Below are 18,794 nucleotides of genomic sequence, written 5' to 3' on the forward strand. Positions count from 1 at the left end.
TGCATGGGCCATAGAAAATGCAGCATGCATTCTGAGTGATGGGCCTATTTTGTGAAATACTTTTCTCTGGAAGAACAGATGGCCCAAATGCTACTGGCAATTTGTAAACAAAGCAGTTTTGTTCCAGCTTGGGTTCAACCTTTAGATTAATTTAGTTTTACAAGTATCTATGATGTTTATTTCTATCTTTTAATTATCTTTAAATGTTTACACTGAGTCTTTAATTATTAAATTAAAAGGACTAGAGTGCCTTGATACTAATAAAGGTATATATCTCATAAAATTTATATTTTTTCTACACAGCATTCATGGTGGCTTACAATTAAAAAAACATAAATAGCTAAAATATGAGTAAAACATTTTAAATCACAATTATGTAATTAATACCAAGATTACCATGCTAAAGCTGCTTTGTTTCCTTTCCAAAAAAAAAAAAAAAAGTAGAAACCAAATAAGTAGTACAACTGAAGGTGTGCATTTCATAATTTGGGAGCAATAGGGAGGGCCTTCTTTCACAAACCTCATAAATTGTGGGAAGGCAATATATAATTAGTATTTTGAGAAAATATATCATGGAAGAGAAAATAGGATTTATGAAAGGGATTCATATTACCTTGCACATAAGAAAAGCTGCAATATTATCACCTTGCACATAAGAAAAGTTGCAGCAATACTTTATTTTGTGGGTGCCAAATAGTAGTTAACTTTTTGGAATTGAAATTTATGCTAAATGTACTAAGTAAATTTGGTTTTAGCCTTTTTTTTTCAGAAATAAAATAAGTGATATGTTGCTTCAGCTTATCCATATCTTTTTTTTACCGGTAAATAAGCACACTTTGAAACAAAGCTTATAGGGTTTAAAAAAATAAGGTCTATCACTTCTTGGCATTTTGGCTAAGATCAGGTTAATAGATCTATACATACTGCATCAGTGCAGATGTACAGATCTAGAAAAATCATTATTTGTGATTTCCTAAGTAAACATTAAGTTGATTTTGGTACATGCATAAAACGTGTTTGATTGTTTGATTTCCCTTCCAGGTTTTGTACAGTGCTAGAATACTGTGAGGGTAACGATCTGGACTTCTACCTGAAACAGCACAAATTAATGACAGAGAAAGAAGCCCGATCTATAATCATGCAGATTGTAAATGCATTAAAATATTTAAATGAAATCAAGCCACCTATTATTCATTACGATCTCAAACCAGGCAAGTTCATAGTGAAGATTGTACTGCACCATGGGGGGTGGGGGGGCGGACAGACGACAGAATATGATGTATTTTACAACATTATGCTTCCTTGATGATAGAATGTGAAATATGTAGTTTGGTTTGATTATTTAACAATAACATTTCCAATTCCCATCACTGTGAACTTCCATAGTCATAACAGGAAACATTGTCAATCCTTTCTCTCTCTTTCAAATTAGTACTGTCATTTCGTTACTTTGAAAAGTATTAAATATGTTGCTTCAGTTGTAGCACTAATATCTTCAATGATGGATAGATGTTATTCTGAAAATGAGATCAGTAATTATCTTTAAATTTTATCTTTTATTCAGGTTATAACTTGAAGTGCTTTAGTGAACTGGAATTGATGTGCGGTTTTAGTTTGGCTCATGTTTATATGATATTTTATCAATAAAATTAGTTAGACTGGGATGGGAAAAAAAGCTCATGAGCGGAAATTATTATTAAGATGATAATGATGATTCTTCTCCTCTTCTGATCCTGTTTAGCCTTCAACTTTATTTCTGCAAAGTTATTCTAAAAGAAAACTGTCTTTTAGTTAATTGTATTACCACTTTGTATGGATGATTCTATGTTTTGATTGACAGTTATCAGAGAACTTAATTGGAGGGCAACTTAGAAAATTGTGGTTGGTTGCACAGCCAGATATGTATACTGGATTTGGCATGTTTGTTTAATCTGTAAATTTCTTCTCAAGGTCCTGCAAATAGGAAGGTGTTATTTAATAATATTAAAGGTTTTGTCACAGTATATAAGCTGTTCCAAATAAACCTGTCTTTTGCAATTAACTGATGGTAGTTTTGTCAGTGTTCAAGTAGTGTTCCAGATGTTTTAGAATTTCATCCAAGGCACCTTATTGCTTTATTTTACAACAGTTTTCTACTTCATTTGTAGGTCTTCATGTTTTATTATTTTTCCCTTTCTTTGTCTTCTGTTGTCGCCAAGTATTGCAACATCCACTACCCAGATTTTTTTTGTCTTATCAACAGCTGTTAAGTAATGTGACAGATGCTTGTCTGTTTGAATTCTAAAGTCCAAGAGCACTTTAACTTTTTCATGTTCTATTTGTGTATTTTGTGGTCCCACCAGTTCTTCCTTGCAAATAAATGATATTTCTTGCAGATATTCCAGTGCATCATTGTTGCTACTTTTTCATTCCCTCATGCGTAGTCCTGTGCCATCTTCTTATAGCAGCTAACTAGGTGGCCCATTGTTTCTTCTCCTTCAACAAGTGCAGAGGTGGCTTTTATTGTTTGTTGCTGTCCAGTCAATTCTGCCTTTATATGCATTCATTATTAAGGCTTGATCTTATGCAGCCAGAATTAGCCCTTCTGCCTCTTAATTTAACTTTCCTGCTTTTAGCCACTGCCAGATTTTGTTCTTATCTGTTTTGCCTGCTATTTCTTTAATGTACTGGCCATGTAATACTTTGCCTTGTCATATGTCTCTTTGATTCTTCATTTGATCTTTCATATAGACCAGTTTGGTCTCTCCAGTACTCAGTAAATATGCCTGGTATACTAGCTACAGTGCATTTTCTTTACTTTGCTTCAAATATTTCTCCAATGCCTCTTCTTCAGTTGCCTGGTGTACATTTCACACCAATCTATTTTCCTTGTTAAGCAGAATTGGTCAACATTGCTGTGGGAATGAAGGGCATGGTTCATGATAATTTTTCTGGTCTTTCTATCCAGGGCTTTTACTTCTGTTTGAGTCCAGTCCACTATTCCACCTCTATATCTAATGATTGGAATTGTCCAGGTTTTGCCTTGGTGATATTTCCTCCACTGAGTTTGGACTTTTAAGGTCTTCACTCTTATGATGTATTCACTTCTAATCCTCTTCTTGACTTCAGTGTGCTTAATGTCGTCAGCTTGAAGGGTGCCCAAGTATTTGTAGTGATTGTCTTCATCTAGATTTTTGATGTTATTTTCATAACTCATCTTGATTCGTTCAGTTTTCCATATTTTCCCCACTGATGGTGACAGAAGCATATTTGTTCAATCCAAAATCTCTTCAATATCTTGGCTGTATAAATGAACAATGCTGAGAATCAATTCTATTTTAGGAGATATTTCTCCTTATAGCTTCATACTATCCATGTAAAGGATATGGAATAACTTAATAGATGTTTTTGATGTTTGATAGCTATGGGTTGATGTGTGACGTATTATTGACATCAGTGCAATAACAAATAGTAGTAGTGTAGTGAGTCTCCTTGAAAGATTCCTCACTTGATATTAACCTCTCCTGATCTAAACCATTGACCAGCAATTGTGTCTTCCATTGTCCCATTGATCTTTGTACAAAGTTTCTAATGTTTCTACTGATTCCACTTATTTCTAGGCACTTGATTATCCAACCATATGGCAGGAAGTCAAATGCCTTCTTATTATCAATCCAAGCTACATTCCAGTTGATCTTCATTGTCTTGTGGTTTTCAAAATCATCTTGTCAGTTAGGGGCTGAACTTCTGTTTCTCTGCTGTTTGGGCAGTTTCCTTTCTCCTCAGGTGGAAAGAGTTTGTTTTCAGTTAGATACTGTTGGACTGCATCAGTTACTACACAGATACCATCTGAAAATTATTGCTAAGTAGATAATTGGTTTATAATTGCATGGTGCTGCCCCTTCTGCTGGAACTTTCATTATCAAGTAGCTTTTACCAGAGGTATTTTTTAATTTTGCAACCCTGCAGCTTGTTGTTAAACTGTTTACCAATGAATGGGTGTTAAATGTTTCAATCCTAAACTGTGCAGTTCATCTTCACCTAGAGCTGACCAATTCTTGATTTTCCTTGCCCTTTTCTCCATAGTTTTTTCTGTTATAACAAATTAATTCATTCATTCCAGCTTCTTTTTAATTCTTATTCACCTAAAGAGAAATAATTATCTATTCCTCCCTGCATCAAAGCTATCCTGAACTGCAACACTCAGTAGCTGCATCAAAGCTGGGCCTGAATTGGAGGCCCAAGTTTCGACTTCAGTCCTAGGCCACCACTGTCACTCAAAAAGGCCACCTTCTACCATTCCCCAAGGAATAGTTGCCTTGCAGTCAGCCCTCCCCAGGATCTGTTTGCACCACTTATCTTTAGACAATGTCCTTTTGTTGTTGTTGTTGCAGGCCACCATGGCCTATATGAGGCTGCTCGGTCACAAACTGCATGAACTGTGATCTGTTTTTTCTGCCTCTTTGCACAATCTGCATTTTGAATCATTTGATTATTTCAATTCAGGACTAGATTGTATTACTTGAAATAGCCTGCTCTTGGGCAAACAAAATTGACAGATTATTTGTTTAATATTCTAGTTTTATGCTATTGCCAGGTTTTATTCTTATCCATTTTGATCTTTTGTAGAAATTGGCCATATAATGCTTTTGCTTGATTGCATTCTGTTTATGTTTTTATTATATTATTTTGATATTCATGTATTGTTTCCTATGCATTCATTAAGGTCCAGTTGTTAATTTGAATGAATGCTTGGCCTTGGCTGTCTTTTAGATAATCAATAGTTTGACTTGAAGTAAACCTCTACTTCCATTTCTATAGGGCAGGTATACCATATCAATATAACAGTAGGGATATAATGAATAATCACCAGTTTTCTTGTTTTATAGTCCAAATTATCTGGTTAAAATTCAAACAGTATATCACATCATGCCAGTATCACCATTTGATGATGTTTCCATTGTTCACTCTTGTCTTCAGCATTTTTTCCACTCTGGATGTATTCTTTACTAATCATATTTTAACTTGTTTCTGTTTGATGTTATCCAACTGTAAAATACTTGTAGGCTTCTTCATGATGGCTCCTGGTGGTTTCACCTTTACTATTCATGAGTTTATCTCAATTTATTGCTACTGTAGTACATTTCTTTAGGCCAAGTTCCATTGCTGTGTCCGTGCTAAAAATGCTTATGGTAATGGCTGACAATGATTTCTGATTTTCCATAAAGTTACAGATTATCCAAATAAAGCAAGTGTGAGATTTTATGAGCATATTTGATATTTGATAGCCACAATTTGTATGATGATGATGAACCATTTCCATTCACCTATTAGTTTATCCTGTAACATTACATCTAAGTAGAGTTTCTCTTGGATATGGAAAAAAAACATAACTACATTAAGTTTTGGGAAAGAATCCAGTGCATCTTTTTTCTCTGGCTGTTCTATCCACCCTCATACTTAGTAGGCCTGTTTAACTTCAATTTTTTTCCTGCCCAGGAAACATCCTCTTGGTAAACGGTACTGCTTGTGGTGAAATTAAAATCACTGACTTCGGCCTCTCAAAAATCATGGACGATGACAGTTACAATTCAGTTGATGGCATGGAGCTGACATCTCAAGGAGCTGGTACATATTGGTGGGTATATAATCTGTTTCTTGTCTTGCATAGTCTATAATGTTCTAAAAATACCTGTCAGTAGAACTTGAGGAAAAACAGAGAAAAACATACATTTTGCCAAAAGAAGATTTTTGTAAAAGTAGGGGAAATAATGAGGGCAATAGATTCAACTAGTATATCAAAATCATAGTTTTCAGAGGAAATTAGATATCTCTTAGGAGTATACAAAACTCCTCAGAAAATAGTTCTTTAGAATATACCCTCTGAGTTTTCTAGAGAACCTCAGAACATTCTATTTCTAAGTAATTGAGCTTTGAATATCTTAGTTTTTCCAACTCAATTAACAATCTGAGATATTGAAAAAATTATTTCAAAACATTAGATACCTGTAAATATTTAAGGGACCTTCCTTGTAAAATTATAGCAGAATCCTTAGTGATTTTCAAAGACTTATTTGGATATATGAGAAAGGCCATCTCTTGCCTCATTTCCCAACTATGGACATCTCCAGACAAAATAAAAATTATTCTGGGAATATTTAAGTAAATATTTAAGCAAATAAGTAAGAGGTGTACTTATTTTTGTATATTTTTATTATGGAAATTAATTTTTAAAAAATCATTAATATTTTTCTCTAGACTAGCTGGGTGGTAGGTAAGTCAGTATAGCCTATTATCCCATCTAAATTTGTAGATCAAGAACAAAAAAATTGAAAGAATAATAACCTATTTCAATATCCCAGTATTTCCTTTTAAAAGTCCCTGTTATATCAGAGATAAAATTACAGAACACTGGATAGTTTGTTCCAAGGTTGAAATACTCATAACTTCCATTTCAAATTTAGAAAATGTTGTCCAATTTCTACACATATTTTACTGCAACTGTCTAAAGGGCATGATGTCTGAGAATCCTGAGTGCATAATAAAGGTGAACATTACAGCTGGCTACTATACACTTTCAAAGAAAAGCAAATCAGTGTATTCCGGTTGTGGTAGCTTACTTGAAATATAAGGTGGATGATCTTTTGCCTGACCTGAACAAGTAAGCAATACTGTAAGATGTAGACAGACTGAAGATCACTTGAGGATATGTACTTGGGGGATGCTGTTAGGAATGTAAGTCACCTAACAGTTGGGTTGGAAAATATATAAACCAGGATAGACATTTTAATACTGTCTCTTTAAGGGAATGCTAAAATTGTAATTGGGTGTGGTTCCTCAAAAGGCCATAAGATGGAGCCAGAAACCTGGGTTGCTCTGTTCTGTTATTCTGAAGAGTGTTGCCATTTCCCTGTTGACTGTTAGTGATCATCATTATTCTTGGATTTGATGTAAGTCTGTTACTGAGCCGTTTATGATACCGGACTTGGTTATTGGATTATCCCTGGACTGAAAACTGACTACTTTAACCATGAATGACTTGGACTGTTCGTTGAACTTGGCTTAACCGTTTTACTGGAAGTAAAAACCTACATTTTACCATACAGTGTATCTGTGTGCTGGTTGTGTGTTATTCTTCACCACTCTCACTACGTCTCCCTATGTGCACTCATTCTCCTAACGGGGAATTACCTCAATACTGGTTATGGGCCCAGGCCATACCGGGCTCTGATAACTGAGAATTGGTGTGAATATACAGTACCTTATACAGACAGCTGTTTACTGTTTAATTGTGGTTTACTGTCCTGGTAAAGATGGCACAAGACCCGTCAACAAGTCTATCCCTGATAACCCAGTTGGATGGAACAAACCATATTTCCTGGTCTATGAAGTGCAGTCTACTTCTGCGTAGAGAAGAGTTATGGAATGTAGTTCAAGACCCACCGGATGTAAATGCTTGGGATCCAGGAAATGAGGACGATGCCAAGAAGCTTGCTGACTTTAAACAGAACAACAAACGAGCTCTTTGTATAATTGGACTAACACTGAGTGACCAACAGCTAGTCTATATTCATGGAGAAGAGTCTCCTGCTAGGTGTTGGGAGAATTTGAAGAGGATTTATGTTCATGACAGTGTAGGTGCACACATACATCTTACATGTAAACTGTTTAGAGCATGTCTTCTGAAAGGTGGAGATATGTTCGCTCATTTAAACTTCATGAAAAGAACTTTTCAAGAGCTACATGAAAAAGAACTGATATTTTCAGAGCGGCATCAAGTTTACATCATTCTTTCCTCATTGGATGAAACTTATGATGATTACGTATCTTCACTGGAAGTCCTGCCCAGAGATAAACTGACATTAACTGACGTAACTGGAAGGTTGTTAGAAGAAGCAAGAAGACGACTGGATAGGAACCAACTAAGAAAGGAACAACCACAAGAAGAGGATTTGTGTTCAACTGCCTATACTGTTAGGAAATGTTTTTCTTACGTGGGGCTAGGGGACATATAGCTAGATTCTGTAAGAAGGGAAAACAACAGAATACTGGTAATCACCAGAAGGCTAAGAAGAATGTTAGTTTAGCTATGTCTAGCAATTCAACTGTAAACAATGATTTGTGGATTGTTGATAGTGGAGCATTGCAATGCATTACTAAAAATAGAGGTTTGTAAAAATGTCTATGAGTAAGCAACATGTATCATTGGCTAATGGATGGAAGATGAAAGCATCTGGTGCAGGTACTGCATATTGTTCATGTGTAAATGAGCATTTAACTATGTTATATGTACCTAAACTGAAATTTATTTTGTTATCAGTAAGGGCTTTAGTTAATTTTGGTTATGTAGTAATCTTTAGGGGAGATAACTGTATAATAGAGAAAGAGGGTACAAGTGTTACTGCTAATTTAGAGAATGATTTATATGTGATACATGATGACCAGTTGAAGATGGCTAACTTGGTTTATAACAATGTTAAGCCACATGATTTACAGCATAGACGTCTAGGGCACATTAATTTCAAAATGCTGAAGCAAACTGTTGACTTGTCAGAGGGAGTAAAAAAAAACCTGTAGTAAGTATTTAAACTGTAATGCCTTTGGCAAGAGAAAAGCAAGGTTATTTCAGAAAACAGACTTAATGGGTTTAAGACCAAAGAACCTTTAGAGGTTGTGCTTGCAGACATAATTGGTCCTAAGAAACCCAGTTTGGGAGGTGCCTGCTATGTTTTGAGTATAATGGTCCATTACTCATGGTACGGTTTCTGCTATCTCAGGAAAAACAAAACAGAAACATTCCAACATTTCTTTAACTGGCTAAGATTTGCTGAAAGAAAAATGAGGAGTAAAGTAATTACTTTAGTGACTGATAATGGGACTGAGTTTGTTAACAATAGATTCCAAACAATGCTGACATTGGCTGGTTTCGAGCATAAATGTTCTGCACCTTACAGACCACAACATAACTCGTTTGTAGAACAGAGAGGGCAAACGTTACAAGCCATGGCTCGCACTATGTTATCTGACTCAGGTTTGCCTGAAACACTGTGCGGTGAAGCCATAATGTGTAGCAACCATGTATTAAACAATGTAGTTAACACAACAACTGGTGAATTGCCATTCACTCGTTGGCATGGCAGAAAGCCAAATTTAAGTTATCTACACACATTTGGAGCTCCAGCATGGGTGCATATTCCCTCACAAGTAAGACTGAAAGGGCAACATAGAGCTAAGAAATTATTTTTTGTAGGTTACGAGGCCAACCATAGATCATTTAGATTCTAGGATCAAGGCACAGCTCATGTTTGTTGTAGCACTAGGGCAAAATTTCTTGAGCACGTTGGGTGGGATAAACTGGAACAGGAATCCAGCAATGATATTATTGACACCAAAGTAGTCCCTAAAGATAAAATAAGTAAATCACAAATAGCCATTAAAGAGGAAGAACAGGAGGAAGTAGGAGAACAGGCACAGGAGGAGGTAGGAGAACAGGAGCAGGTGGCACAGGTGAGTTCACCAGTGAGCCCTATATCCGAGTAACACGACCACCTGATAGATATCAGGCTGGTGTTGTATGCCAAGTGAATACAGTTCCTGGTAACTATAGTGAACTGAAACTGTATCCTGCTAATGATCAGGCTGCTTGGCAGGAAGCAATGGATAAGGAACTGGAATCATTAAAAAAGTTGGAGGTATATGAAAATGTTAAGTTACCCTCTGGTAAACATGCCATAGGGTGTAAATGGGTTTATAAACTAAAGATTAGTGTAGACGGGACTGTTACCCATAAAGCCAGGTTAGTAGCACAAGGATTCAATCAGACAGCAAATGACTATGATGAGGGGTTTGCACCTAGTCTGAAGGCTACTACATTAAGGGTAGCATTAGTGTGGGCAGCTAAGGAGAAATACATTGTAAATCATTTAGATGGAGAGACGGCACCGTTGCAACACATTATATATTTAAAGAAACCTTTAGGTATCAAAAATAACAGTACAACTGATTGCTGGAGATTGAAAAAGTCTTTATGGCTTGAAGCAATCAGGATTGAGTGGAACCAGTGTATAGTGAAAGAATTAACTAAGATAGGTTTGGTAGCTGCCATGGCTGATCCATGTTTGTTCAAAAAGGAAAGTAATGGTGTAATTTTATTGTTGCTATTGTTTACTGATGACATAGCATTAATCACCAAAACTGAACAAGAAGCTACTAAAATAATATCACTGTTAGAGAAGAAATTTAAGATAAAACAGGAGAAATTAAACAATATCTTGGATTAAAGATAGATAAAACTAGGGGAGGATACAAGATCTCACAGGCAGATAAAATTAACCAATTACTAAAAAGTTTTAAAATGGAACTTTGTAAGCCGGCTAAGACATCAGTGAGCCCGGAGTTTAGCCAAAGTGATGTTCAAAGTCCTATTTTTGATAAAGATATTTATCAGTCCTTGATTGGTAGCTTATCTCAGTAATTGATCAAGGCCAGATATAGCATACTGTGTTAATCAATTAGCAAGGTTTAACGCTGAGCCAACTGAAAGGCACTGGCAAGCTGCTAAGCGTGTGTTAAGATATCTGAAACAAACAATGCATTATGCATTGTATTTGGAGCCTAAGGATGAATTAAGTCTAACTGCATATGCCAATGCAAGTTTCACTACAGATATAAATACATGTAAATCTACATCAGGTACTGTAGTATTATTGGGAAAGGTGTCGATCAGATGGAGGTCTATTTGGCAGAAACATTTAAGTTTGTCAACAATGGAGGCTGAATTCTCATGTTTATCTTTATTATGTACAGATTTAGTTTATTATAAGCAACTATTGATTGACATGGGAATTGATGTAACAGATTCTATTGTTGTTTATGAAGACAACCAATCAGCAATACAGATGGCTTCAAATATTGCTGTAAGACATGATCAAAACACACAGATTTAAGATATTTAAATGTGAGACAATGTGTGCAAAGTAAGATCCTTAAGCTGGAATACTGCATGTCAGAAAATAACATCGCAGATCAATTTACAAAAGCCCAAGGCTCTGTAAAGCATAAGGCTTGCTGTGAGGATTATGGACTTAGAATGTAAGGTTGTATATATTGTCCTACCCAAAGGGGAGAATGTTAGGAATGTAAGTCACCTAACAGTTGGGTTGGAAAATATATAAACCAGGATAGACATTTTAATACTGTCTCTTTAAGGGAATGCTAAAATTGTAATTGGGTGTGGTTCCTCAAAAGGCCATAAGATGGAGCCAGAAACCTGGGTTGTTCTGTTGTTCTGGAGAGTGTTGCCATTTCCCTATTGATTGTTTCTGATCATTGTTATTCTTGGATTTTATGTAAATCTGTTACTGAACTGTTTATGATACTGGACTTCGTTATTGGATTATCCCTGGACTGAAAACTGACTGCTTTAACCATGAATGACTTGGACTGTTTGTTGAACTTTGCTTAACTGTTTTACTGGAAGTAAAAACCTACATTTTACTATACAGTGTATCTGTGTGCTGGTTGTGTGTTATTCTTCACCACTCTCACTACGTCTCCCTGTGCACTCTTTCTCCTAATGGGGAATTACCTCAACAGATGCCCTTTGAAGGCATAGTGTCTTTCCTTGTAAGCCAACAAATCAGTTGAAGCAACATATTTGAGAATACTTGCTGTTTATCCTTTATCACCCAAATTGTAGTGCTAGCCCTAATTATAAAATCGTAAATAACTCTCCAGAAAACGCACATCCATTAATGTAAAACAGGTTTGAAGGGCATTTTTAGAGTTCATAGGTTGAACATAAAGAAGTGTGGCATAAAATCCACAATATTTGCATTATAGGTAGTACAGGGAAATTTGGTAATAATAGTAGTATTTGTATCATTATTCCAATAATTAGACATATATTAACAAAACCAGCTGCTTTTCTATGCTTCATTTTTTATTGTTTCAGAATTTTGCTATTTATAGTTAAATTGTTGTAATAAAGAGTTGAACTAAAAGACATTTTATTCAACTTTAAGAAGCAAGTTAACGCAACTTGGTATCTTGCTGCTATTTCTGCAACAATAAAAGTTGATGAAAAATTATAGTGGTTGTTTCAATGTATGCCATACAGAACCAGAACATGCCCTGATAAGCTTTAAATAAAAAGGGGGGATTTTAACTCTGTGAAATTTTAATAGTCCTTGGGTGAAATACAGTCTGTGACATAAATGGTTAATGGTGAAAGGGGCATTTAAAATAAATATAGCTATTACTCTCTCTTCTCAGGTATCTGCCGCCTGAATGTTTTGTGGTTGGAAAAGAGCCTCCAAAGATTTCAAATAAAGTTGATGTTTGGTCAGTAGGAGTTATCTTCTACCAGTGTCTTTATGGCAGAAAGGTAAGTGGAAGGGAAACTAAGGTATTGCAAAAAATATTCAGTCATTTTAGCCTGAGTCTTATGTGCACTCAATTATAGTTCCTAAAATTAGGAGGAGTGGTAATATATTTTCCATCTAACACATTTTATTAAAAGGTATAAGCTTTCAGGAGCTACAGGTTTCTAAAAATCTTAACATCTAGTTTAAGTGTTAAAGCACATATTCTATCCTGTTGCTGTAACCTCAATTTGTGCAAGTAGATTCTGTTAAAAATGTTTGTGTTTATATATTAACATTTCTGAATTTAACAAATTTGTATATTGCCATTAATACCAAAGATTCTCAGTAGTTATAGTAATATATATTAACATTAACGCTTCCATGGTTAAAATGTTAGACCTACATTATATATAAAACATGGCTAACAAACAATATGAATATTTTGAAGACTTCAGTTATTTATTTTTATTCATGAAATGTAATATTTTTAAAAATGTTGATTGGCTGTCTAACTCATAAAGAAATTCTGATGAAATTTGGGAAAGGAGAGATGATATAAAGGAAAATGAGAGGATTTTAGAATAAATATATTTGGAATTTGATTAATGATTACAGCTAGCAGTTTTATTTCACACTTCAAATGCAATTCACAATTAGTGAAGAAATTCAGGTAAAGCATAATCCACGGATATTGGCCAACCTTTGCCTAGACACATCCAGCAAAGGAGAGCCACAATTTTTCTTGTTAATTGGTTCCACTGTTGAACTGCTCTTACTATTAGGTGGTGTTCCTACCATTCAGCTTTCTTACAACAACTTGAACATTATTCCATGCCTGGGACAATAGTCTTCTATATGGTCTTTTTCAATAGAGCAGAATGTTTTCATATCCCTTCTTGTTCATCTTTTCTCAAAGCTAAATACACAGCTCTCTCATTTTCTTCTCCTATAATTTTTTAGTTCTGTAGTCATCCTTGTATCCCTTTCTTGTACTTTTTCTCTTCTTCTGCAGCCCTTTGGTCACAACCAATCTCAGCAAGATATCCTGCAGGAAAACACAATCCTTAAAGCTACGGAAGTACAATTTCCTCCTAAGCCAGTGGTAACGCCAGAAGCAAAGGTAAAAAGAGTTATATTTGATACAGGGAAATAGGATTAGTCTGCTTTTAGGGGTTTGTTTAATTCTTCTATTGGAGGAAAAAGCACTGAATTGTTGAGTCTATTGATCATTTGGATTGCTTATCATCTACTTCTGACTGAGAGAAGGAAAATGTTTTTGCATTCCATAAACCTGTTATCTGCCTATCTTTCTTCCATGAAGCTAAGTTCTTTAAAACAGATAAAAGACCAGTGAAATAAATGTAGGGAAGCTGAAATAAATGTTGAATAGCTGCCTTTCAAACAGATTTTTTAAGAGGAATGCTTGTAGCCCAAATGGAAACTTGACCTGGAGAAATCTATCTGGGGAAAATTTCATACAGCATGGGAAGATTTTTCTATAGCTTTAATTTGCTATAACACTTCATTAACATAAAAAATTGATTTCTTTTTGCTAGTGCTGCTAGCTTCTTCCCTTTATAAAAGGGGGACAGTACCAATTTTTATTTCTGGTGCCTATTTTCTCCTTGTGTTTTATTATTTTTTAGGCATTTATTAGGCGCTGCCTGGCATATAGGAAGGAAGATCGGATAGATGTCCAACAATTGGCATGTGACCCCTATTTGCTTCCACACATCCGCAAGTCTGTATCAACAAGCAGCCCAGCTGGAGCTGCTGTCGCCTCAACTTCTGGATCTTCTAATAACAGCTCATCAAACTGAGCAGGAACAATAGGTCAAAATATATATATATAACTGGAACTGCAGAAGGAAATGGAGAGAGTCAGACATGTTTTGAGATGCAGCCTTGGGATTGGCAAGAAGTCCACAAAATGGCTCCAAGAAACCAGGATCAGGTTCTTTGTTTTTCTCTTGCATTCTTGTCCCATCCGTAGAGCAAGGCATCATTGATTCTCAGCAAGGATTATGGCAACTTAAGCTAAGTAGCCAAGGAAAAGAAGATTGGTCTAGTGCTAAGCAATTGCGAAGGCACTATCTGCTCTGGGCAGTGAAAGGAGAAAGATGGTTCTATGTTCCATGAACTTCCAAACACTATGGACCCAGAATGCGGTTCCATGATGCAGGGTGCACACACTTAGTGTGAAGAAATGTGGTTTTGGTGGCAGGGTAAAGAGGCTGGAAACAGTCTACCATCAATATTAATTTTTTTTCTTTTTGTTAAGACTACATCTCATTGGAGGAAAGGGGAAGAAACCACATAGGTCAATGGTATGAGGTTGCACTGAAGGTTGGCATAGGATTTTTGTGCTCTCTACAAAAGAGTGCAGTATCCTGCCTATTGATAGCACCAGCATTAATTAGCATGTTATCCCAAATAATTTCATCTTTAGTAACAAATTTGTTTTTTGGAAACAAGATGAATTAAATAGCAAGTCAGTGTGGCAGGAATTTTTCCTTAGAGTGACTTCATAATCTATGAGAAAGGAATGCAATGCAGAATTTACATAACAACTGTGAGCTTAGATTTCTCTTCCGTTTCAACATCCTAAGAAAGTTACTATTTTGTCAGGAATTTAACAATTATCAGCTCTTCCTTTTGAACAAATGTAGAATTTCTCCTTTTTCTTTCTTTCTCCACCTAGTTCTTCAATCCATTCATTGGTGTTTACTTTAGAAAATTCTGCTCTCTTTAACATGCATACAAATGCTGGCTCTAGCAAATTCTTTAGCCAAAGTTCTTACTCTTCCTAATTTTCCATATTTACTTTTTGCATTGTTTTGAATGCATTTGCTGCATTTACATCTCGAAGGAAGTGTATGTAGAAGAGGCAGACTTTTCTAATCTTCTGTCTTGTGTTTAATTTTCTTCTCAGTTAAGAAGTGGGTTTTTAAAAATTTTCTTTACTTTTTCATCGTCTAAAAAAAAACCTCAAAAACCAAAGAAGAATCCAGTTGCTTGAAACTTGTGGCAAAATGTTACTCCTGCAAATAGCTGAAAGGATGTTTGCTGCAAATTATTTGAGCAGTACTGTATGATCAAGTACCCTGGCACAGACCTCAGTTCTTCACTTACAGCTGATGATTCTCAGTCCTCCCTTAACTTCTTATAGGTACTAGTACAAACGGAAGCAGCCAGGGGCCAAACATTTTGAAAGTCAAGAGAATTAGGAGGAGAGAGCAAAATGGACATAAGGGCTTTGTATGTAAACTATTATGAGGATATCCTTTGGCTACATTTGTAGATCAGGTGATTAAGACCTGGTTGTTAAATCTATTTGGGGTCCCCACCCTTCCTTCTGAAGCAGCACAGTGCATGCACCCATTCGGTCAGAAGATGATCCTCATACTTAAATGGAATTAAATAAGCCGGTATGAAGAGTAAGGAAACACAACATGTCACTATCACAACTGAAGATACCATAAGAAAGCTCATCTTTCTTATGGTCATCTTTAAAATAATCTCCCCAAATAGAGGCTATATGACTACCTTTAGAATGGGAGTTTGTCATCAGTATGAAATAATATGTTGTCAAAGCTTTGAAGGACCGTGTCTTCCTTTTTTCTTTCACTCTTGCTTCTTTTCCTAGACAAACAACTGATACTTAAGCATCTTTTACTGGAGATAAAATGTAAGCAGTTTCCAGGTTTATCTAGATATCTAGTGAATCACATCCATTGCACCTATTTCTTCCAATAAAGTTGTTAATTACCACTGAAAGCCTGTGAAAATAATAGGTCTTTTTTGTTTTGTTTTTCCCTTGTCCCAGCTTTCAATTTGCTTTCTTGTCGTAAAAGAAGCCAACTCACATGTCTGTTTTTTTCAGGGTTCACATGTGCCGTGGTTACTTGTAGCTCTTTCACCAAAATACAGCTCATATTAACTGTCAAAATACATAGGCAGAAATGACTGCTGCCATAACAAGATAGGACTCCTTTCAGCTTGTTTGGACAGTAATGGTTGACCCCTTTATCTCATCTCTTTTGGGATAGGGTTTGCTTTATTTTTCCATAGCCGAATGCAAAATATAAAAGATTGTCCATGTCAGTGCTCAGGTCTAACACTGTAGTCTTTTGCTCTCCAGATTTCTTACTTGGAAAGATAGATAGAAATCTGCATTTCATAGTTTATCATTTAGTTGATTCTTGATCATTAGCATAAATCCTATCCCAAATAAAACTTAAAGTACTTTAAAAGAAATCTCAATCAATCATAATGTTTAAAATCACAATATGACTCCCCCCCCCTCCTCCACTCACCCATTAAATAGTAGCTGTCTGATATATTGATCTTTATTCATTGTACCTGAGCAGAAATCTCCTGTTTTCATGGAGTTCATCACTAAACCAGGCTAAATCAGTTTGGAAGAAAAATACAGACTGTGAGTTTTTCATTTCTTTAAGCGGTTGCTGAACTGTTTTATTTTGGGTATCCAAGCCTTTTTGTTGCCACACTGTTCATTTAACTGAAAGGGAAAAAGAAAGGTGTATGGATTTGTAACTTGAAACTAGGCCAGACTGTTTTGGCTTTGCCCTACAGACAAAAATATGGATATTAAACACGTTTTCAAAAATGCAATCTCTTCACTTGCCTGGTTTTATATTTAAGCTGTGTTATTGTTATGGGAGGCATGAAAACCACAAGCTGTATAAAAGACACTCATTGGTCCCGATGAAACAATATAAGCAAATAGTTTGTTGCAGTCCACAAAAATTTTAAGAAGATGTAGTTTCCCTTCTCTAATAGGAATAGGAAGATCTGATAGATTTGTAAGTCAATTGTAAAAATGAATTTGAACAGAAATGAAGTGCTATCTTCCCTTGAATATAAATAATCATGTAAATGATTCCTCAAATACCAAGAGTTTTGAATTGGAAGCCAAGTCCATGATGCTGAGAAAATCTCCATGATTGTTTGCCTTAAAAGTTCTTGTATCAGAAGTGCCTAATGAAACTTTAGAACTTTCTCCAGATAGATATTTGGACAGGACTTCTGTCCCCAATATAATATAGGCCACTCAATTCCTAAAAGCAGCAACATACTGAATTCCTGAGCTAATAACCATTTTTACTAATTTTACAGTTTTTCCCAATAATAGTAAGATTGTTCCCAGAATTGAGCTCTTTACTTTGAAAAAAATCCCCATCCATTAGTGCAGAAATATAGTGATAAGAGCCCTACAACAGACTAAGCATGACTGCGTAAAGCTGTGCATACTTCAAGAATTATTGTATTGAGAAACTGCTTTGGACCTCACTTAAACACAGCTCCTCATTTCTATTGATTAAAGATATCTTCTGTTTTTCATACTTGCATCAGAGTGATGCCACTCTTTTAAGGAAGATGGTTCCTTAAAACAGTAGCAAATGATTCCTTTGATTTTGCTTTAAAGATGAACTTTTATTTTCATCTTTGTGTATGCAGAAACCAAAAAAAATCAGGCAGAGAAGTGTTGTTCTCATGTAACATTTAAAATAATTTCAACTCATTTTGAAACTTACAAAATCCTTATAATTTTTTTAACTTGTGAGATGCCCGTCTGTGATAAATTAACGGCATTATCATTTCCAAAAATATATCCTACTGGAATGTAGTTCATTGTATCTTCTTGCAGCATATTGTTTTAATTTTTTTCCCCTAAAATATTTTATTTTCCTTTTCCTTTGAAAAAGGAAGCTAAATTGTCAACAAGGTAAAAATAGGAACATAGTATAATGAACAGGAACAATATTCAAATTATTACATTTATCATATCTGTAACCTTCAACTGGATGAAATGGTGCATCATAGGGCAAAATCTAGTGAAACTTAAAAAAATGATGGAATCATTACTCCTGAGGGAATGAAATTTGAGAAAGTTGTGGCTGTGTCAGAACTGCAGAACTGCTGCTGCAATCATGTGATTCACATTTACAAAATTCCATGATATTTTCCCAGCCACTTGTGCAATCCCTTAATTCTCCAGTAGCCATAACCTGTCTGGCTGGAAAGGGAGAGAAGGGAAAGGAAAGGAAAAGGAGGGAGGGAGTAAGGAAAAAAGGATAGAAGAAAGGAAAGAAAGATTTCTAATGTTCACTGCCTGATTCCCAGAAGGGAATTCAGTGGGGAAGCCTTTTAGGAAGTCAGAAGTAGGTCTACTGATTGTTTATAATCCTGTTTAAGTAAGCAAACATCTGAAACAATAATATGTGATCCTTATTTGCAAACAAGAGGAGATTGGCTTGACATCTTCCCACAAGTGAATTGGAACACTTGCAGGGAGAAAGTCAGTTGGGATCATGTTACAGCGGCTGATGGTGGAAGCATATCAATGCCTTTGGATTTGCAACTTACTTCCTAGGAAACTTGCCGGAAAGGTTGCAAGTTGCAACTATATTACGCAAATATATACAA

General features: G+C 35.5%; 1 protein-coding gene across 6 annotated transcripts in view; it reads left to right on the forward strand.

Moving 5' to 3' along the window:
• TLK2 (tousled like kinase 2) overlaps positions 1-18,794 on the forward strand; it is a 63,767-nt gene that overhangs the window by 40,211 nt on the left and 4,762 nt on the right. For 4 of the 6 annotated variants that reach the window (XM_026718301.2, XM_026718303.2, XM_026718302.2 and 1 more), the window contains exons 18-22: positions 1,042-1,211; positions 5,479-5,617; positions 12,253-12,364; positions 13,357-13,464; positions 13,991-16,979. In XM_026718301.2, coding sequence (XP_026574086.1) covers positions 1,042-1,211; positions 5,479-5,617; positions 12,253-12,364; positions 13,357-13,464; positions 13,991-14,164 — 703 coding nt within the window. In that variant the 3' untranslated portion in view covers positions 14,165-16,979. Of the gene's footprint in view, positions 1-1,041; positions 1,212-5,478; positions 5,618-12,252; positions 12,365-13,356; positions 13,465-13,990; positions 16,980-18,794 lie in introns of those variants that run through there. The other 2 variants (XR_015740064.1, XR_015740063.1) reach the window with 1 other exon arrangement.

Source organism: Pseudonaja textilis, chromosome Z (assembly GCF_049901715.1).
Source record: "Pseudonaja textilis isolate UNSWEBS1 chromosome Z, rPseTex1.2, whole genome shotgun sequence".
NCBI classification, from domain to species: Eukaryota; Metazoa; Chordata; class Lepidosauria; order Squamata; family Elapidae; genus Pseudonaja; species Pseudonaja textilis.